Genomic DNA, 23,423 nt, shown 5'->3' with positions numbered 1-23,423 from the left:
TACTAAAATAAGGATTCAGAAAGGGTCAATCTACATCATATGAAAATATTAAATAAATGGCCTCCAAGTTTCTTCAAATTTATCTGAAAGGTCCATAGTACCACTCCTAATTTTTTCCAAGTTTAAACATGCTATCATTTGGGAAAAACACTGAAATGTGGTGGGGGATTGGAATCTTTCCATTTAAGTAAAATGGATTTTCTGGCTATTAATGTCACAAATGCAATTAAATGACAAGCTGATAAGGATAAATGACTGAAGTATATCACTGCATCCTAACAAGCTGCATCACTGCATGGTGCAGAAACTGCACTGTGGTGAACCGGAAGAGTCTACAATGGGTAGTCAAAACTCCCTAACGCATCATTAGCTCCAGTCTACGTGACACCAAGGACAAATCTACAGAAAGGTGCTGGAAAAGGGACAGTAACATCATGAGGGATCCCACCCTGTTCATGGACTTTTTGTCCCACTGCCTTCGGGGAGGAGGCTACATAGCATCCACGCCAGGACACAAGATTCAAAAACAGTTCCTTTCCCCAAGCAATAAAGCTGATCAACACCTCCAACTACTAACACACCCCTTCACATTCCAACCTCCCCCCCCCCCCCCCCCCACACCACTACTTTACCATTTCCTGCCAGTCATCTTGTGTACAGACACTCCTGTGCCTAGGAGTCACTTTATGGACATACAATCAATCTATGTATATAAACTATCTTATATATTTATATTTGTTGTGTTTTTATTATTGTGTTCTTTATCTTATTGTAATATCTTTGGTTCTTTTTTTATGCTGCATCAAATCTAGAGTAATAATTATTTTGTTCTCCTTTACACGTGTAGTGGAAATGACATTAAACAAACTTGAATCTTGAAACTGAAGGGGAACCAAGGGTCTAATGTAAATAAGGGTCATCAACCAACAAATATAACTACAGAGAAAGTGAGTACTGGAGACATTTATAGGCCCAAACCAGTCAATTCTCATGGACCCCAAAAGCCTGGATCACTGGTTTCTAAAAGTCAGTTCAAAGTTCAAAATAAAATTTATTATCAAAGTAAGTATATATCACTATATGTTACCCTGAGATTTATTTTCATGCAGGTATTCACAGTAAATACAAAGAAACACAATAGAATCAATGAAAACACACACAATAAATATGGACTAACAACCAGTGTGTAAAAGACAACAAACTGCAAATCCAAAAAAGTAATACTGTAATAAATAAGCAATAAATATTATGAATGTGAGTTTTATAATCCTTAACAATGAGTCCATAGATTGTGAAAGCAGTTCAGTGTTGGCAGTGAATGAAGTTATCCCTTCTGGTTTAAGAGCCTGATGGTCAAGGGGTAATAATTGTTCCTGAATCTGGTGGTTTGGGTCCTGAGGCTCCTGTACCTTCTTCCTGATGGCAGTAGCAAGAAGAGAGCATAGCCTGTATTTTGGGTGTCCTTGATGATGGATACTGCTTTCCTGCATTAGTAACAATCTCACAAAATTCCATGAATTCGAGTACAATATCAGTAGACTGGGTCAGGGTCACTATCTAGAAATTTTAGCAATAGCTGGAATTTCTAGGAGCAATTCATATGTACATCCCAAGGAAGAAGTATTCTAAAGGCAGGATAATGCAACCGTGACTGACAAGAGAAGTCAAAATCAGGGAGGGTGAGCAGAAGTCGTGGTACATATTGGTACCAATGGCATAGGCAGAAAAAGGGAGGAGGTGCCAAAATCATAATACAGGGAGTTAGCAAGGAAGCTAAGAGGCAGGACCTCAAGGGTAGTAACCCCAGGATTGCTGCCTGTGCCACACAACAGTGAGGATAGGAATAAAATGGGGTGGCAGATAAATGCATGGCTTTAAGAATTGAAGTAGGAGCAGGGATACAGATTTCTGTATCATTGGGACCTCTTTTGGGGCAGCTGGGACCTGTACAAAAGGGATGGGTTGCACTAGAATCTGAGGAGGACCAATATTCTTGCAGGCAGCTTTACCAGAACTGTTGGCAGAGGTTTAAACTAATATGGCAGGGCAATGGGAACCCGTATGATAGAACTGAGGATGAGCCAGAAGGTTTAAAATTAGATGACGGGTGAAACATGAATAAAAATAATGACAACAAATAACTAGGTACAAATGTAGACAGAGCAAAGAGTTAAATTGTACCACAGAGGCAAAATTCAAAAAGGGTGATGAATGCAGGACTGAAGGTGCTGTATCTAAATTCACATACCATTCAGAATAAGATGGACAAACTTATGGTGCATTTAGAGATTGGTCAGTATGATATTGTGGGTATCACTGAGTTGTGGCTGGAACAAGCTTCTTTATTAGAATTCCAAATAGTTGGCTTCAGAAAGAAAAGACAATGCAAAGAATGTTCACCAGTTTGATTCTTGTGATGGAGGAATTGCCCTATGAAGAGAAATTGACAAATTTGGCATTTCTTTCTGATGTTTAAAAACCTCAACATGCAATGGGATTGGGAAAATCAGGATCTCAAGAGAGGGAATTTGTTGAAAGCCTATGAGATGGTTGTGCTTGAGCCTACTTGGGGAAAGGCTGTCTTAGACTGGGTGTTGTGTAATAACCCAGATCTTATTAGGGAGCCTAACGTAAACGAACGTTAGAAGGCAGTGATTGAATTAGAGAGGGAGAAACATAAGTCAGATGTATCAGTATTGCAGTGGAATAAAGGGAATTATAGAGATATTAGAAAGGAGCCTCCCCAAGTGGATTGGAGGATACTGGTAGGATGACGGCAGAGCAGAGGTGGCTGAAGTTTCTGGAAATAGTTCACAAGGCGCAGGATAGATATATCCCACAGAAAATATTCTCAAATGGCAGGGGTAGGCAACAGTGGCTGACAAGGGAAGTTAAGGACTACATAAAAGCCAAGGAAAGGACATATAAGGAATCAAAAGTGAGTGGGAGGTTTTTAAAATCCAACAAAAGGCAACTAAAGTTATAAGAAGGGAAAAGATGAAATATGAGGACAAACTAGCCAATAATAAGGTTACTGTAAGTTTGTTTATTCAGATATATAGAGTAAAGGGGAGGAGAGAATTGATATTGGACACTGGAAAATAATAGTAATAGGGGGATTTTTAAAAATGGCAGATAAGCTTAATAAATACTTTGCTTCAATCTTCTACTACTAGAAAGCTACTAGTAGTGTGCCACAGGTCTGTGAGTGTCAGGGATCAGGAGTGAATGACATTGCTATTAGCAAGGAAAAAATGCTATGCAAACTCAAAGGTCTTAAGGTGGATTAGTCACCTGGACCAGATGGACTACATCCCAGAGTCCTGAGATAAGTTGCTGAAGAGATATCGGATGCATCGGTCATTATCTTTCAAGAATCACTTTTCTGGCAAGGTCCTGGATCACTGGAAGATTGCAGTGTCACTCCACTCCTTAAGAAGGGAGGAAGGCAAAAAGAAGGAAATTGTCGGCCAGTTAGCCTAACCTCAGAGGTTGAGAAAATGTTGGAGTCTATTATTAAAGATGAGGTTTCGGGGTACTTGGAGACTAATGACAAAATAAGTCAAAGTCAGAATGGTTTCTAGAACAAAGAAAACCTAAAGCACAATGTAGGCCCTTCAACCCACGATGCTGTGCCGAACATGTACTTATTTTAGAAATTACTTAGGGTTACCCATAGCCCTCTATTTTTCTAAGGTCCTTGTACCTATCCAGGAGTCTCTTAAAGGACCCTATCGTATCCTCCTCCACCACCATCACCAGAAGCCCATTCCATTCACTCACCACCCTCTGCGTAAAAATCTTGCCACTAACATCTCCTCTATACCTACTTCCAAGCACCTTAAAACTGTGCCCTCTTGTGTTGGCCATTTCAGCCCTGGGAAAAATGCTTCTGACTATCCACACGATCAATGCCTCTCATTATTTTATACACCTTTATCAGGTCACCTCTCATCCTCTGTTGCTCCAAGGAGAAAAGGCCAGCTTTCTTCAACCTATTCACAAAGGACATGCTCCCCAATCCAGTCAACATCTTTTTAAATCTCCTCTGCACACTTTCCATAGTTTCCACATCCTTACTGTAGTGAGGTGACCACAGCAGAGCACAGTACTCCAAGTGGGGTCTGACCAGGGTCCTATAAAGCTGTATCATTACCTCTCGGCTATTAAACTCAATCCCGTGGTTGATGAAGGCCAATACACCGTATGCCTTCTTAAACACACAGTCAACCTGCACAGCGGCTTTGAATGTTCTATGGACTTGGATCGCAAGATCCCTCTGATCCTCCACACTGCCAAGAGTCTTACCATTAATACTATATTCTGCCATCATATTTGACCTACCAAAATGAACCACCTCACACTTACCTGGGTTGAACTCCATCTGTAAAGTGAAATCTTTCTAGGGGGACTGACAGTTATTATGCTGCTATTGATTTGGCTAATGCTTTCTTCTCTATTCCTATTGCTCAGCAGTTCCAATATCAATTTGTTTCACATGGAATGATCTTCAGTACACATTTACATGGCTTCGACTGGGATATGTCCATAGTCCTACTATTTGCCATAGTGTGGTGGGAAGATGGGGTGAGCATGGATGTATCAGGAAATAAGACCATAAGATACAGGAGCCATTTGGCTTATCAAGTATGCTCCACCATTTCATCATGGCAAGTATTTTCCCTCTCAGTACCAGTCTCCTGCCTTCTTCCCATATCACTTCATGCCTTGACTGATCACGAATCTCTAAACCCCTGCCTTAAATATACCCAATGACTTGGCTTCCACAGCCGCCTGTGGCAACAAATTCACTACTGTGGGAATGGAAGAGATACGGGTGAGGACAACACTGATAGTGGAGGGAGGGAACCCTCAAGATATCTCCCTCATCACCTTGTCAAAAAACTCAAACAAGTTCGTAAGGCACAACCTGCCATATAAAAAGCCATGTTGACTCTCCTTAATTAGGCCATGGGCTTCCAAATGCTCATGGATTCAATCCCCAAGAATTTTCTCCAGCAATTTCCCTACAACTGATTTGAGATTCATGGGTCTATAGTTCCCAGGATCTTCCCTTGTTCCCTTCTGATGCACCATCAATAACTCTTGGAGACGTGAGGCGAGATATAGGCTTTTATTGGCTGGAAGAAAGAACAAGCAGCAAGTGACCACCACACAACATCCTGGAGACTGAGGCCAGGGCTGTGCCTCCAATCGCCTTTATACCGGGGTAAGTGGGAGGAGCCACAGGAGCAGTCAGCGGGGGGGGGCGTGTCCAGACAGGTATATGTAGTTCACCACATTCCCCCCCCCCCTTTGTTTTAAAAGAGAGTCCCCATGGGGCGAAGTTTCTTACAAGTATATTTACAGGTTAAGTCTATCAGGTGGTCAAATCTGTCGCTGCGATCTACGTAGCACCGGCTGTGATTGCACAAGTGCCAGTGGTGATTGCACCGGAGACGGTGTTTGTGCTGGTTCCGGCCTAACTGGAGGTGTCAGCCCACTAGGCGTCAATGATCCCTCGTGCGTGTGCGAGGCGCCTGGTATATGCGTGTGCGAGGCGCCCGGTATGGGAGTGTCGTGAGGAGTCTGTGTAGGGCTAGGTGTGCGCGGTGTCACCTCGGGTACAGGATTCATAGTTACCATGGAGTGTTCGGGGTAGTGGTCTGCTGCTCCTGCGGGCGCCAGGTCGCAGATGGAGACCGTGTCCTCCCGCCCATCAGGTAAGACCACGTAGGCATACTGGGGGTTCGCATGTAGTAGGTGAACCCTCTCGACCAGCGGGGAGTATTTATTGCTCTGCGCATGTTTCTGGAGCAGCACTGGCCCTGGGGATGTCAGCCAATAAAATTGATGCACCATCAATAACTCTCGGAGATGTGAGGCGAGATATAGGCTTTTATTGGCTGGAAGAAAGAACAAGCAGCAAGTGACCATCACACAACATCCTGGAGACTGAGGCCAGGGCTGTGCCTCCAATCGCCTTTATACCGGGGTCAGTGGGAGGAGCCATGGTCTGTGGGAGGAGCCACAGGAGCAGTCAGCAGTGGGGGGGGTGGGGGGTGGTGTCCAGACAGGTATATGTAGTTCACCACACCTTCTTAAACAGAGATAACCACTTGCCACTCATCTGGAACCTTGTTTGTGGCTAGAGATGACACAAAGGTACAGGTCAAGGGCCCAACCTCATTTAATAACCTGGGATAAATCCCAACAGGCCCTGGTGACTCATCTACCTTAATACTTAATAGAAGGCCCAACACTCCCTCCTCCTTGACTTCTAAATGTCCCAATGTATCTATACACTCAACACTGATCTCCTGGTGCTCCATATCCTTTTCCTTGGTAAATACTGAAGCAAAGTACTCATTAAGTACCTCACTCAGAATCTCTGTATCCAAGCAAATGTTCCCCCCTTTATCCTTGAGGGTCCAACCTTCTCCCTAGTTATCTCCTCTTGCTCTTGATGTACGTATAGAATGCCTTGAGAATCGCCTTAATCCTTCTTGCCAAGGACTATTTATGGTACCTCCTGCCTTTCCCAATTCCCTCCTTCAATTCTTTTCTGGCTTGTTTATACCCCTCATGTGTTTCATTTGATCCTAACTTCCAAGGCTTTACGTACTTTTCCTTTTCCTTCTTGACTAAATTCATCACCTCTCTGGATATCCAAGGATCTCTTATTCCATTCCCGTCCTTCCTTCTAACAGGAACATACCATCCCTGTACTCTGTGCCATTGGTCTTTCAATACCCTCTACATGTCTGATGTGGACTTGCCAGAGAAAAGGTGTTCCCAATTACAGCTTCTTAGTTCCTGTCTATTGCCTTCATAATTTTCTCGAAAGTTGTTCTGGATACACTTAACAACCCTGTCTAAACCTCTTACACTAAGAAGGTCCCAGTTTATATTAGGAAAGTTGAAATCCCCCATAAGAAAATCATATTAATAAAATCATATTAATTTTACATATTTCTTTAATCTGATTACATATCTTTTCCTCAATTTCCTGGTTCTATTAGGGCAGAGGTGTCGAACTCAATTGCACATGGAGCCAAAACTCAAAGCACACTTTAGGTCGCGGGCCGAACAGGATAAACATTTATTGAACACACTAAAACTAAACATTTTTTGAACATAAATATGAATAAAAACAGACAGGAATATTATTCCAGAAAAAATAAACTAAAACTTTAAATAACTTAAATATTTTGCTCTCCATAAAAATGTCTCCTGTCAGTATTATACAAGTTAGAAATATGAGCATGCAAAAAAACCCTGAAAATATAAATAAAATTTGTGCTTTTCAGCAAAAGTTAAAACAACAACAAATCAAAACACTCAGTTTTCTTTGCTCTTATGCCGTTTTGTCAGAGCTGGATGCTTGGCATCTTTTCTTGGCAATAAGTTCGTTTAGGTTTGGTGTAAGGTTCTGTGTTGTGGAGATTCTCAGGATGGACTGCAGGTGTTCATCAGTGAGACGACTCCTGTGTGATGTTTTGTTAATCTTCATCACTGAGAAAAGCTTCTCACACAGATATGTGCTACCAAACATGCACAAGGTTCGAGCCGCATGTAGACGGAGCTGAGGCATTGCTTCAGGAATGAAACGAATAAACTGTACTGCAGTGTCGTACTTTACCTTTAGTGTCCCATTACACTGCAGCTCTATCAGCTCCATCTGAATCTGTACAGGTGCAGTTTCCACGTCGACGGCAAATGGGTTACGAAGCAGCTCAAAATTAATTTTTTGTGCTTCAAAGTCACCAAAGTGCCGTGCGAACTCAGTGCGAAGTGCGCTCAGTTTATCAGCAAAGTGTGCATTTGGGAACATCATTGCGCCGACCTGGTTCAACATTACTTGGCAACAGGGAAAATGAGGCAAGTTGCACTGTTGCATTTGTGTCTCCCATAAGAGCAGCTTCACTTGAAATGCCTTCACTTTTCTCTTCGCCATTGTTAGGGGTTAGCTTTGACTTCAGAATAGTGTTGTATACAGCAACAGATGCTTGACGCGGGAATGTTCCCGGGTAGCCTATCAGCAGCTGTTGCACTGCATTATGGGATCTGTAGTTTGTGTGTTATCAGCGCTTCATATCGCCGGGCCATTAATAATTAAAATAATAGATCTAAAATGATCTCGCGGGCCGGATATAATTGTACGCCGGGCCGGATATGGCCCACGGGCCTTGTGTTTGACACATATGTATTAGGGGGTCTGTAGTACAATCCCATAATTGTGATTGCATCCTTCCTATTCCAGTCACCCAAATGGACTTGGTGTGTGACCCCTCCATTATGTCTCCCCTGAGTGTTGCTGTGATATTGTCCCTGATTAGTAGTGCAATTTACCTCACCCCTCTTTTACCTCCTCCACTATCTTTCTAAAACTTTGAAAATCTGGTATATTAATCATCCATTCCTGTCCCTCTCTCAATCAAGTTTCAGTAATGGCTACATCATAATACTGATTCATGCTCTTAAGTTCATCACCCTTACCCATAATACTCCTAACATTAAAACCTACACATTTCAAACTATCCAACCCATCATACCTGTTACTTTGATTTTGCCTTTCAATAGTTTTCTGATATCTACCTTGTTATCTGATTCTTCCATTACTGACCTGGGACTCCAGCTCCCAGCTCCCTGCAAAACTAGTTTAAACTCTGCTGAGTAGCATCAGCAAACCTCCCAGCCAGGATATTGGTTCCCCTCTAGTTCAGGTGCAAACCATTCCTCTTCTATATGTCACTCCTTCCCCAAAAAAGGTTCCAATGATCCAAGAGCTTGACACCCCATGCCCTGCACCATCTTCACAGCCACTCATTCATCCGTGTTATAATCCCATTCCTACCTGCACTAGCCTGTGGCTCAGGGAGTAATCCGGAGATTACAACCTTGGAAGTTCTTCTCTTCAGTCTCTTTCCTAACTCTATATACTCATGGTGTAGGACCTCTTCCCCTTTTCTGCCTATGTCATTGGTGTCAATATGCATGAAAACCTCTGTCTATTACCCCTCCGCAGCTGCTCCAATACATCATGGACCCTAGCACCTGGGAGGCAACATACCATCCTGATGCCCCTTTTGCGGCCACAGAATCTCCTTTCCGTCCCCTATAAATACCCAATTTTACCCTTCCCTGCCAAGTTTCAGATCTGGCCACAGTGCCACCAGCCTGGCTGCTGCTGCTGTGATCTTATGGGGCATCCCCCCAGCAGTCTCCAAAAAAGTATACTTGTCACTGAGGGGAATGGCCACAGGGGAACCCTGCACTGACTTCTTAATCCCTCAGCTCTCCTGGTGGATCCCATTTATTGTCTGAAGCCAGTACTCTGGGTGTGGCTACCTCTTCAAAAGTCTCCTCTATAATACCTTCAGCCTCCCAAGTGATCCTGAGTACATCCAATTCCAGCTCCAACTTCTTGACCCAGTCAGGCACTGAATTTTGTTGCCCTTTCAGCATATAGGTAGTCATCAGGGAAACTGTCAGGAATCTTAAATTCCCATACCGGCGCCTATTTTAAAGATAATTCATCAATGACGAGATTTAACAACCTCGCAGACTAACTTGCTTGTGTTGGTGCAGTGGCATCTAACCCTCAACCTCAAATAGCCTTATTGCCATTGCTCGGTGGGCCTGATTGTCTTGTGATCATTTGGCGTACAGGGTACTATGGAATGGTCTAGGCGGCAGGGATTATTTCTTCCCACCAATATAGCTCGTTACACCGGTAGGGAATTGTGGGCTATGTTTACATAGGACCACCAGCTTCTAAAATGTCCCTTGGCTGACATTTGCCATGGGTGTACTGCTGCTCAGATGCAACTAGATTATGTCCTGTGCAGAAGCGATTCCGGTATCTCCTAACTATGGTGAACTCTTATTCTGGTCTTTTGATGGCAATCCCAACTGTTAAAGCTAATCAGGATGGTACCCTTCAGGGATTAGAACATCTTGTTTCTGTATACAGTGAAATTCAATCCAATAATGGTTCACACTTTTTAGGTTCCAGGGTACAAGTGTAGGCTGTCTCTAATGGTGTATAGAGGATTTTCCATTTCCCCAATTATCCTGAGACCAGTGGCTTGATTGAATAAATGAATGAATGAATGAATGGCCTATTAAAACAAACAGTAAATTCCTGCCCATACCTTATCTTTGTGATTACCTGTCCTTCCCTGTGCTTACTATAATTTGAACGCCCGCCCCTTGAAAAGAGGTAGTCCTTTTTTGTTAACAACAGAACAATCTATCCTTTTAGTTCCTGATCACACAACTGAACGCAGTGATTAAGAGCTGATCCAGTTCTGTAAAAGGGGTGAAGTATGAGTGACATATCTGTCTTGCCCTCCAGTGGAGGATGAGGTTATTGCTGATGGACAAAGAAATACATACTGGGTGATAGTATGAGGACAGACCTATGCTGTGTGTTTTGTTAAGGGTAAACTGACTAAGAGAGAATGAAACATTTCTGACCATCTTTTTCAGAATCAGAATTGAAATTAATATCACCAGCATTGTCGTGAAATTTCTTAATATAGCGGTAGCAGTACAATGCAATACATAATATAGAAAAAAAGAAATGTAAGTCAGTTACAGTAAGTACACATATATTAAATAGTTAAATTAAAAATAGTGCAAAAACAGAAATAATATATAAAATAAAAGTGAAGTGGGGTTCATTGATTCAATGTCCATCTAGGAATTGGACGGCAGAGAAGCTGTTACTGAATCGCTGAGTGTGTGTCTTCAGGCTTCTGTACCTCTTTCCTGATGGTAACAATGAGAAGAGGGCTGTCCTGGGTGACAGGGGACTTTAATAATGGACACTACCTTTCTGAGGCATCGCTGCATGAAGATCCTGCATAGAGGCTAGTACCCAAGATGGAGATAACTAATTTAACAACTTTCTGTAGCTTCTTTTAATCCTGTACAGTAGCAACCCCCCTCCCCCATACAGCCTGTCAGAATGCTCTCCATCTGTAGAGGTTTACTACTATTTTAGGTGGCAAACCAAATCTCTTCCAACTCCTAATGCAATGTAGCCACTCTCTTGCTTTCTTTATAGCTGCATTATGTTGGGACCAGGTTAGATCCTCAGAGATCTTGACACCCTGTACAACAATGGTTGTATCATCAGTAAATTTATAGAAGGCATTTGAAGGCTAGCCACAGAGTCATGGGTATAAAGAGAGAAGAGCAGTGGGCGAAGCACACATCTCTGAGGTGTGCCAGTGTTGATCATTAGTGAGGAGATATTATTACCAATCTGCAGAGATTCTGGTAAGGAAGTCAAGGACCCAGTTGCAGAGGGAGGAACAAAGGCCCAGATTCTGTAACTCATCAATCAGGACTATGGGAATGATGGTGTTAAATGCTGAACTATAGTCAACGAACAACATCCTTACATAGGTGTTTATGTTGTCCAGGTGATCCAAGGCTGTGTGTTTTTGAGATTGCACCTGTCATACTCCAATGCAGCCTGCCACCTTGCGGGGGTTCACTCACGTAAAAGACAGCCTGACATCAGCCTCCGATACAGAGATTATAGGGAACCGGGTGCAAATGGTCTTCACAGCTGTAGTGATATTCTCCTTCTCAAAGTGGGCATAGAAGGGATTGAGCTCATCTGGTAGTGAACACTGCTGCCATTGGGTTTTGTTTTGTAGGAAGTAATGTACTGTAAACCCTGCCAGAGTTGACATGCATCCGATGTCACCTCCAAACTCACTCAGAACTGTTGCTTTGCTCTTGAAATAGCCTTCTGCGAGTCATACCTGGTTTTCTCGTACCTTTAAAGAGCAAACATGAGGAAATCTGCAGATGCTGGAAATTCAAACAACACACAAAAAATGCTGGTGCATCAATAAGGAAAAGCACTGTCGACGTTTCGGGCTGAGTCCCTTTGTCAGGACTAACTGAAAGGAAAGATAGTAAGAGATTTGAAAGTAATGGGGGGAGGGGGAAATGCTAAATGATAGAAGCGAAAGTGTCCCAGTCTGCGTCGAGTCTCACCAATATATAAAAGGCCACACCAGGAGCACCAGACGCAGTATACCACACCAGCCGACTCACAGGTGAAGTGTCGCCTCACCTGGAAGGACTGTCTGGGGCCCTGAATGGTGGTGAGGGAGGAAGTGTAAGGGCAGGTGTAGCACTTGTTCCGCTTATAAGGATAAGTGCCAGGAGGGAGATCCCTGCGGAAAGCAGAAGGGGGGGGGGGGGGGGGGGGGAGGGAAAGGTGTGCTTAGTAGTGGGATCCCGTTGGAGGCGGTGGAAGTTACAGAAAATTATACGTTGGACCTGGAGGCTGGTGGGGGGCTTCCCTTCTTCCACCATCAACTCTGCTGTCAAACGCATCTCACCCCACTCAGGTTAGGGTAATGCCCCTCCTCCCTTTCTTACCCCATCCCTGACATTTAGTTTGCCTGTTCTCCATCTCCCTCTGGTGTTTCTCTCCCCCCCCCCCCCACCAATCTTTCTCCCGAGGCCTCCCGTCCCATGATCCTTTCCCTTCTCCAGCTCTGTATCACTTTCACCAATCACCTTTCCAGCTCTTAGCTTCATCCCACCCCCTCCAGTCTTCTATCATTTTGCATTTCCCCCTTCCCCCCACTACTTTCAAATCTCTTAGTATCTTTCCTTTCAGTTAGTCCTGACAAAGGGTCTTGGCCCGAAACATTGACAGTGCTTCTCCTTATAGATGCTGCCTGGCCTGCTGTGTTCCACCTGCATTTTGTGCGTTTTGTTTCTTGTACCTTCCTGGGTCACCAGACTTCAATGCTGCAGATCTAGCCCTCAGCAGAAAAACAAGCCGCCTTGCTCATTCACAACTTTTGAAGGGAATGTACAAGTTTTCAGAGGCACACATTCATCTACAGATGTTTTAGTGAAGTTAGTAACAACAGTGACATACTCATCCAGATTCAGTATCAACCCCTGCATGCAGGCCAGTTCACTGATTCAAAGCAGTCCTGCAAGTGCTCCTGCATACATACCTTCTTGGTCGTCACTACTGGTACTGTAGTCTTCAGTATCTGCCTATACTCGGGGAGTAATCAGACTTTGCAAAGTGTAGGCGTAGTAAGCACTCGATTATAGTGCAACTATTTCTCCCCTCCTTTTCAAGCAGGAATGTTGCTTTATTTTGTTTTGTTCAAAATCAAACATCTTGAGACACTGATAACCTTGTGATCTGTGAAAATGGTAATATTGTTCTTTAAAAAGACTTACACAATGTGTTAAATGGGGGCAAAGCTGGCCAAAGAACAGGTGAAGCATTAGACCAGAAATTTTTGACTTGCTATATAGTATCTTGTGATTTATGTATTATTTTATAATAAAACTGTGCACAAGTTACTCTGTGCTTGTACACTTATTACATCCCCTATGTACTCAAATAATTGGGTCTTATCAACAGTCTGTTACAGATCCACAATCTGCTGTGGGCCAGATCAGTGACATTCAGGTCTGGTAACCAAAGTGAAGTACGAGGTCCAGGTTCGATCTGTGGAAAGCCATCTCGTGCAAAACAGCAATTCCAGACTGAAACAGAATCATGAAGGATGAACAGCTGTGGCAGGGTTGAATGTTATCACCTTCTACATGATACCATGACATAGGTAACAATAAGCCTTGGTTCCCAGATGAGCTCAATGTCTTCTATGTTCATGTTGACTATCAAGACATGGAGGCACTTTCACAAACTCCCACAGCCCCAATGACCTGTGATTTCATTCTGAGGCCAATGTAAGACCATCCTTTACAAGAGTAAACCTGTGGAAAGCCCAGATATGGTATCTGACCAGGTCCTTAAGACCAGTGTTGTAACTGGCAGGATCCAATATTTTTAAACCTTTTGTTTGGCAGGGGTACCCACCTGCTTCAACACAAGCTTCAAAGTCCAAGAACGTGGTAACCTACTCAATGTCCAGAAGCATCTACATCCTCTGAGGTGCTTTGAGATATTCATGATGAGACCTAACAACACCTGAGAAGCAACTTGGACCTGCCCCAAATTGTCTGTCATAACAGGTGATGCTATTTCATTGGCTCATACATCAAGATGCTCTTTATTGAAGAAAGCTTGGCATTCAATACTACCATCTCAAAACTAATCAATAAAAGCTTCAAGACCTTTGCCTCAATATCTCCTTGTGCAACTGGATCCTCTCTATTCCTTCATCTGCAGACCCCAGTTTGGATTGGCAACATTTCCTCCAGTCTTCATCAGCACAGATGCATTGAGGCTTTGCCCCCTGCTCTACTTCCTTTAATACTTGTAACTGTGGCTAAGCACTGCTGCAATGACATTTAAATTTGCTGATAACACCACAGTCACAGGCAGAATCAAGTGATGAATCAGCATACAGGAAGGTGACTGAAAGATCTGGCCGAGTGGTCCCAGAACAACTTATTCAATGTCTGGAAGACCAAGGTGCTGATTAACTTCAGGAGGTGGTACCTAAAGGTTCATGAACCAGTCCTCATTGGGGTGTCAGAGGTGGCAAGGGTCAGCAACTTTAAATTCCTCAGCCATCATATCTTTCACTCCCTCACCCTTTCTGTAGGGATCATTCCACAACTGACTTGTCATCTTGTCCTTCCCCACAGCAGCAGCCTTTACATCCCCAAGACCTGCTGCAGACTGCTTCAGTAAGGGCTTTTGCTCCTACCACAACAGCCAATAGCTCCCAATGGCCACCAATTTTCAGTCCATTTCCCATCCTTATACCAACATGTCTGTCCACAGCCTCCTCTACTGCCACACTGAGACCAGAGCAAATGCCTCATATTCCTTCCAATGGTCTCCTACCTGATGGAATAAACATCTAAATTCCAGCTATTTCTTTCCCTCCCTTCCCATTTTCTCTCCTACCCCTCTTCCCCCCCCCAATCACCTTCCTCCCTTGTACTGTCCTCTCATATTGGATTCAAATATCCCACCAGCATAGGATACAAAAGCCTGAAAACATGTACCAGCAGGCACAAGGATAGACACTTGAATGGACCCTTCAAATGAGATGGGACTCTTGACTTTATAATCTACCTTGTTATAATTTTGCTTGATTTATCTGGACTGTACTGTTATGATAACACATCTTGTATTGTAAAGTGTTCGGCCACGCTGTACCTCAATGTACTATGCAATGATCAGTAAGCAAAATTGGAACATGTAACAATGTTAAACCAATAAACACCCTTTTCTTCAGCCCTTTACCTCCTCCACCTATCACCTTCTGTCTAGAATACAGGGTAATTGTTAGGAGACTAAGAAAAAAGGTCATTTAATTTCATAGCAGAACAAATGCATTGAGCTGAACATCTTCCTACTGTTTTTATTTCTATGTTAACAGATTATAACAAGGAATATTACAGCATAATTCAGGTCCTTTGGCCCATGATGTTGTGCCAACCTTTTAGCTTATCAATTTAAAAGGGTGTTCCTGTTCTATCCAACACTAACCACTTTGAACAAATGAATAGTTAATAGTTGATGTTTTGAGTATGGATCCTCTATCAGGACTGGATATTTGGGGGGGGGGGGGGGGGGGGGAGAAAACCAGTATAAAAAGGTGGGGAGAGGGCAGAGGTGGGGAGAGGGCAGAGAACAAACTGGCAAGTGCCAGCAACTCCATGATGAAGGGAAAATAGGAATACTTGCTCACAATGGCTGCAAGCACTGCTATTTTACATGTTATTCCCTACTGGATAAGACACACTCAAACTGTTTATATTCATCCTTAATCTTAAGATTCTGGAAACAAAGTACAAGAATCACAGGACCATGCAGCTACCATAGTAACAATAACGAGCAATAGAAGCTTTCATTTGGGAGATCCCACACATCTTCAAGTTGTAATCTTGATAAAATATGGAATATTAAGGTACTATGAAGCAGGCAGCAATGACTGTTGAATATCATTTTGATTTTTAATGATAAACAGAATTAAACATTGAACCTTACTTTTCAACTTTTGCACAAACAGGCACAACACAATGTGCATGACAGGCAGCAGAGAAAGCGAAACAGGTTCTAACAGTCAATCACAGATCATACTGACACTGCAGTAACAAATATCAACTATAAAGCACAGTTTTAGCTAAAACTAAACAAATGTTCATACAATGGGTCGAGTCTGTATTCCTTATACAACCTATTTGTCTTAAGGTGGCAAGTCAACTATGCAGTGTTGGTAAGGAGCGGACCAGATTCAGTAGATTCATTCCCTTGTTTTCAAATTAGGAAAGCATTTCAACATTTTATACAATTCCAGTTGGTGGGTGAACAATGTTGTAAGTTTCATATAACCAATTCAGCTAATAAATGCAATAGCTAGGGCTCATATTATTGCACAGGGAAGGAATGATTAAACAACTATAGGGAGATTCAGGATTAGATTTTAAACCAACTTATTGGGCAGCTTTAGTACTTGGATCCAGTACTAGTCATTTCACTAACTGTGCATCATCCACTTTTTCAACCACCATCTAATTATGAAAATGAAGGAATCAACCAATTTGGCAAGGTTAAATCAACCGAAGTCCGCATTATACTTAGTAAAAAAAAAAGCTGTTTATCCCACAAAAATGCATTCATCTAAGTTTCATTTTCCATGAAATTTAATAGCTGAAACATTAATTTTAGCAATAATATCCAAAATTTTATGATTAATGCTTTGTTAACAAACTTTGATATCTGGATTTTCTTTTTAAAAATAGATGTCAAAAATATGGAATGAATCAAAAGGCAGACTAATGTACCTGACCAAACTTTCTGCACCAATTCTAGATTCAAATTACTTACTTTTAAACTTCAAAGTAAAGCCTGGCAAAAAAATCTTGGAAAATTCCGTAACTTCTGCTTAGGTTAACAATTTTAATTTCATTTTTCAAATTGCTGGTCAAGGCATTGGTTGCTCTTTTAAAGTACACTTTTAAAACTAACTTAAACTGCTACATGGGATTAATGTGGTCCACAATCCTTTCCTTCTGAAGTATTTACGATGCATTTTGATTTCTAACCAGTCTTTTATTATGGAGCTTAAATGGTAAACTGTGATTATCTGGTCTAAAACTGGGCCTCCAGTTGAGGAGACTGAAGTGACAGCTGACTGTTGTAACATTCATCTGCCTTTCTGAGCCTTCTGGGCAGATTTGGTGACTTTGCCAACACCAGTAACCTTCTTCTCTACACTCTTGATGACACCAACAGCCACAGTTTGCCTCATGTCACGGACAGCAAAACGGCCTGCAAAATTTGGACAGGATATTAAATTTAATTTTGTACAGTCGCACATTAAAGAAGTGAAATATCAATTCATTTAAGGAGTGATTTAACTTACCAAGGGGTGGATATTCAGAGAAGCTCTCAACACACATGGGCTTGCTTGGAGTCATTTCAACAATGGCAGCATCCCCAGACTTCAGGAACTTGGGGTTATCTTCTATTTTTTTCCCAGATCTACGGTCAATCTTCTCCTTCAACTCAGCAAACTTGCAGGCAATGTGAGCAGTATGGCAATCCAAAACAGGAGAATAGCCAGCAGAGATTTGCCCTGGGTGGTTTAAGATGATTACCTGTTTAAGAAATCAGATTAATGTTATTTAAATTCTTACAGTAAATAAATGAAATCATGCCTCCTTTAACAGGATCAAGCCCCAATAAAGAGCAGAGAAATGGTACCAAAACAAAAATACATTTAAAAAAAACTGACTTGCGAAATGAACTTGTCAGCTTCCATTGGTGGATCATTCTTGCTGTCCCCAGTGACATTGCCACGACGAACATCTTTTACAGAGACATTCTTAACATTGAAGCCAACATTGTCACCAGGCAAAGCTTCAGATAGGGCTTCGTGATGCATTTCAACAGACTTCACCTCTGTTGTGACATTAACAGGTGCAAAAGTAACTACCATTCCAGGTTTCAAAACACCAGTTTCAACACGACCCACTGGTACAGTACCAATACCTGCACAAAGAAAAATAAGAGTCAGCATTCCAAGTTAGACCAGAATCTATTAAAATAAAGGTTCAAGGACCACACACATCTACACATATATCGCATTCATGTCAATAGGTCTGAAAAACAAGTTAATAATTTTTTTCTAAAACCAAAAACAAAATTTCAGAACCAGATTCTTCTACCATCGCCCCTTCACCTCAATGCAGTAATACCTCATAAGACAATGTTGATAAAACTGAACAATCCTTTAAATTATTAGCTGTCCCAAAGACCAATTTTTTGTCAATTATTTGTTTGCTGACCTTTAGCTTTCTAATGAACGCTATTTCACTTCTGTCCTGAAAATGTAACCCATTATTAACTTCCAATATCAAAATTGTGACTGAGTTTGCCTTCACTCAATGCAGGCAAAAATTAAAACTAATACATACCGCCAATCTTGTAGACATCTTGAAGTGGGAGACGAAGGGGTTTCTCTGTTGGTCGTTGAGGTGGCAGAATAGAATCCAGAGCTTCCAGGAGAGTAACACCACTAGCACTACCCTCCTTACGGGTGATCTTCCAGCCTTTGAACCATGACATCTGTACAAAATAAAAACAATTAGAAGTATGATGTTATACATGGAAATATTCTTTTAATACTTCAAGATATTTCAGGAAGAATCTGCTGCGCCTCCAGCCATGCTATCAAACAAAAGTATAATACAACCTTTATTACAAGAAAAATTGAATGTTTAGGATGGGCCTCATCAGGGGATTTTCTGTAACATCAAGTACTGTCATGCTCTTCCAAGTTACAAATTCATCAGGAGTGCAGTGAAGTCAAGTAAGACTGATTACAGGGATGACTGCAAACTGAGCTTATGTACATATTCAGAAAAATGAGTGACGATCTCATGAAATATGAAAACTTGTTGCAGGATTTGACATACCAGATGGTGTCAAGAACCAGTGTCAATTTCAAAATAAAAGAATCAGCAACTCATTTCTACAAAAACATGGTAAATCTTGGGATCTACTGTAGGAGGCTGCTGAGGCTCAGTTTCTTAGCACATTCAAGACAGATCTACAGGTTTATAGATTAAGGAATCAAGCTGTATGGAGCTGCAAATAAATATGGGACTTAGGATTAGCTACCTGTCCTTTTAGGTCTGCTCAACAATTTAATGAGATTGGTGCTGATCTGATTGGGTTATTCAGGAATAAGTTAAAGACTAGCCAAAACCCCACTGAATGGCATTCCTGCTTGGTTCTTATGCAACGCACACAAAATGTCCTAAGAACTCGGGTCAAGCAGCATCTACAGAAATGAAGTCAACTTTTCAGCCTGAAATGTCCACTATTCATTTCTATAGATGCTGCCTGCCCTGCTGAATTCCTCCAGAATTCTGTATATTTCTTTAGTTTTCCATTACCTACAGACTTTTTCTATTTCTTAGGATCTCTTTTGTTAAACAGTGCGGAATTCAGGTTACCAGGGGTAACATTTTAACATACTGTTGGCGAAACTACAAAGAGAGTCAGCCCTTTAGAATTACTTACATTAGAACCAGAATCCAACATGTTGTCACCATGCCAGCCAGAGATTGGTACAAATGCCACAGTTTCTGGGTTGTAACCAATTTTCTTGATGTAGGTACTGACTTCCTTGACAATCTCATCATATCTCTTTTGACTGTATGGTGGTTCAGTAGAATCCATCTTATTTACTCCAACAATGAGCTGCTTCACACCCAGAGTGTATGCCAGCAGGGCATGCTCCCGTGTCTGGCCATTCTTGGATATGCCAGCCTCAAACTCACCTACTCCAGCAGCAACAACCAGTACAGCACAGTCAGCCTACAAATAAAAATAAAGATGCCCTTTATTTAATGCCAGGGTTTTTCAAAATGTCACATGGTGATTCCTGACTCAACACATACTAACCTGTGAAGTACCTGTAATCATGTTCTTAATGAAGTCTCGATGTCCAGGGGCATCAATGATGGTGATATAATACTTGCTGGTTTCAAATTTCCAGAGAGAAATGTCAATGGTAATGCCACGTTCACGTTCAGCCTTCAACTTGTCCAATACCCAGGCATACTTGAAAGAACCTTTGCCCATCTACCAAGAGTAAAATGTAAAATGCAATTAACAGTGCAAAAGCCACACCCTACAGAAGACTTATTATATGACATAACTCCAATTAAAATTATTTATGAAGTTTCATGCATTCAGAGGTCACAACCAATTGTTCTCTTAAAATAGCTAATTACAAGGCCAAACTTAATAGCATTTCACTCTTAAGCCTTTTAAAATTAGCTAAAAGCATGATCACACATTTGCATCATCGACCTACAAGCTTTCAATGAGACCCAAGGTGGGTTCCACCTAATCAGTTATGGAAGATATCATTTACTGGTGTAAATTGATAAATAACAGAACACAAATATTAGTGTCTGAACATTACTGATAGCACATTTTTAAATTGGGAAATTAAAGGCAAAAATTTGTGAATGTACCAGAGTTGAATTTAGACAACAATCGTCAAGAGCAATGTAGTTAGTTTTTTGGAAACATTGTGCATTTTATCTGAATCGAAGAGATTTCTACATCACATCCTCTTTGCAAATCTTGAGATCCATAGACTTCTGGTCTAGAAGGCAATTAAGTGCTATGGGGATCAGATAAAAAGTGTTGTGGCCAAAGATGAGAACTGACCATTAGATCTCTTATATGCGAGTCATCAAGGCCACGCTGAGTGCTACAATGGAGTAAGTTCAATTTTCAAAATAAAACCATCAATATACAAAACAACATGTGCATCTGGAGCACCTGGACACTGAATGCATACATTAGTATGCCCTTCATTTGACTATCTCAGCATTCAACACTATCATCCGATTAAAACTAATCACCAAGCAACAAGATCTGGGCCTTGACACCCACTATGTAATAGGACCCTTCAACTTCCATCAGCACAAGTGCACCACAAAATTGTGTGCTTAGTGTGTGTCCCCCCCCCCCACTCTACTTGCTTTATACTTACAATTTGAGGCCAAGTTTGTTGACAAAAATCAAAAGATGGTGACGAATCAGCATATAGGAGAGAGTTTGAAAAACTGAATAGTGCCACAACTTCTCAAAGTTACCAACTACAAGGGAGGGAGAAGAGAAGCTTTTATAAATGCATTATGAAGAGTATCTCAACTCTTGCATCAGGAGAAGTTAATACCCTACAATTACCAAGCCCCTGTACCGAGGGAACTTCACTCGTTACAACTCTGAACTGATTCTGTCAATGGCTCTTTACAACTCCCATTTTCAGTACTATTTCCTTATTTGCATAATTTATCTTCAGTTGCTTATACAGTTTGTACTTTTTATGTAGTTTTTTTATTAATTCCATTGCGTTATTTTTATGTAAATATCTCCATGTATACATATACCTACTTTGTTAAAATACTGTATTTTGACTCTGATCTGCAACATTTGCAAGTGACTTTGTAATGTATGCAATGAAGATCATGCAAGCTGTACACCAAAACTGAAATCCAAAATGCAAAGTGAATCTCAATATCCAAGCTCCATCTCAGACTACAAATGTAATGGATGACTCCTGTAACAAAATGTAATTTTAATACAAAATGCAATTACAATTAGTATGGTGTTAATCATCTTCAAAAGTACTAAATCAGTACACAGATTACTTCCTCAGCACCACCTACCATTAAAATTGTTAACACTGTCAAAAATAAGTTGCACTAAATCTTTTCTGTTCACTTGTTAATGCAATTTCAAACCAACTATCCTAAAAGCGTGGAATGGGCTGCTGGTGACTGTGGTGGAGGCAGATAGGTAAGTTTTCCATGCTTTTAAAGCCTCACTACTAGCAATACCCACTCAAAACCCACCCTTAAATTATTATTATGAATTTAGAATTGGTAAATTCTACTGACCACAGCATTTTTATTAATCCGAAATACAACTGCATTAACAGGCTAACAATAGTGAAATGCTGATACAACGGTACCAGCAATTTAATTTACCAATTACACTAGACCAGAGGAATTAAACTATCAGAGCCACAGCATGTTCAGGCAAAAGTTAATCTACAAAACAACCTAATTATAGTAACAACTTAAAATATACCTAATTTTCACTCACAAACTTAACCATTCCCACTTTGAATATCACAGAGTATTCTTGGATTACAATGGACACAATGAATTCAGTAGGAATGAAGAGAAAAAAAGGCATACAAGCCTGAATTCTGCTCGCTAGTGTTAGATGAAACATGTACAACACTACAGAAGTCACTGGAATATTACATTCTCATGGTTCAAAAGCCTGGGCCCAAAAAAATGTGTATGTGTTTGTGCTTTAAAGATAATTACTGCAATTATACTGCTTATTACTCTACAGAACCATACTCTTCAGACCCTGCAAAAAAAAAAAGACAAAACCGACATTTCAGATGTAGATTTAAGGAAATTGTGTTCGCGTTACTCACCTCGCCTGCTTCCTTCTCAAACTTTTCGATGGTTCTCCTGTCGATGCCGCCACATTTGTAGATCAGGTGCCCGGTGGTGGTAGACTTCCCAGAATCTACGTGACCAATCACGACAATATTGATGTGGATTTTCTCCTTGCCCATGGCGTTCGCTGGAGGATACTACTGCGGTCCCTTTAAACACTGAATTAAATAAAAAGTAATCTTAAAAAACGAATAAAATAGATACCCGCCGCGTTAATTTTAATAACTGCACTGCTACATAAGAAACGTGGCACTTGTACAGGCTACGACCCGCCATTCCGGTTTGCTCGCCTCCATTTTGACTTGAAGGAGACGACTCCCCGCCCAGTTTCGACACACCGGCCATTTTCTGATTAACTGGCAGCCAAAGCAGTCCTCCGTGTGTTGAAGTGTAGGGCGAGGGTAAGGGTGGTCGTACCCACAACTCGGCGTTGAATTCGACGGAAGGAAAGGTGGGAACCGGCGCCGCACAATGAACAAGGGCGGAAGGGAATAAGCGCTCGCCGACAGCGAGAGCGGCAAGGGCAAACTGACGGCCTACAGTGCTGACGATACTGTGAGGGAGAAGCCTTTACCTTGCCCTGCCGACCCCTTGCATCGAGGCCCGGCACCACAGACACCTCACAATGGAGAGTGAAGTAGTCTTCTTCTCCCCCTCCTCCCCCCACCCTCAGCGGTCATCGTGGGCGTCCTCGGTTTCTCTCTAGCTCGGCAGCCCAAACCGCTTCCCTGCACGCAGCCAGAGGGTGAAAGCTAAAAAAAAGGGGAAGGTGGTGGAGAAAGAAAACCCATTGATTTCTATCCACAGGCCCATTTTACCACCAACCTACCCTCGGCACAAACACGCGCGCTGGTGGAGAGACGGGAAGAGAAAGCGACTGCGCCACGGCTTTAAATAAGCACGGTGACGTCACTTTGTTTCCCCCCCCC

General features: G+C 41.8%; 1 protein-coding gene across 2 annotated transcripts; it reads right to left on the bottom strand.

The window, feature by feature from the left end:
* Positions 1-15,914: 15,914 nt before the first annotated feature.
* LOC140733409 (elongation factor 1-alpha 1) lies at positions 15,915-23,423 on the bottom strand. 2 transcript variants are annotated; one of them, XM_073056694.1, is made up of 8 exons: positions 23,324-23,423; positions 22,470-22,652; positions 19,901-20,080; positions 19,517-19,813; positions 18,406-18,556; positions 17,724-17,980; positions 17,352-17,586; positions 15,915-17,257 (listed from the first exon to the last, which is right to left on the bottom strand). In XM_073056694.1, the coding sequence occupies exons 2-8, from the start codon at positions 22,611-22,613 to the stop codon at positions 17,133-17,135; spliced, it is 1,389 nt and encodes a 462-aa protein (XP_072912795.1). In that variant the 5' UTR covers positions 22,614-22,652; positions 23,324-23,423; the 3' UTR covers positions 15,915-17,132. The 2 variants fall into 2 exon arrangements, with proteins under 2 accessions (XP_072912795.1, XP_072912796.1); XM_073056695.1 differs by lacking the exon at positions 23,324-23,423 and adding an exon at positions 23,069-23,091.

The sequence above is a fragment of the Hemitrygon akajei genome, chromosome 9 (assembly GCF_048418815.1).
Source record: "Hemitrygon akajei chromosome 9, sHemAka1.3, whole genome shotgun sequence".
In the NCBI taxonomy this organism is placed as follows: Eukaryota; Metazoa; Chordata; class Chondrichthyes; order Myliobatiformes; family Dasyatidae; genus Hemitrygon; species Hemitrygon akajei.
Note: the sequence above shows the minus strand (reverse complement) of the source record. Positions and strands in the feature narration are given on the sequence as shown.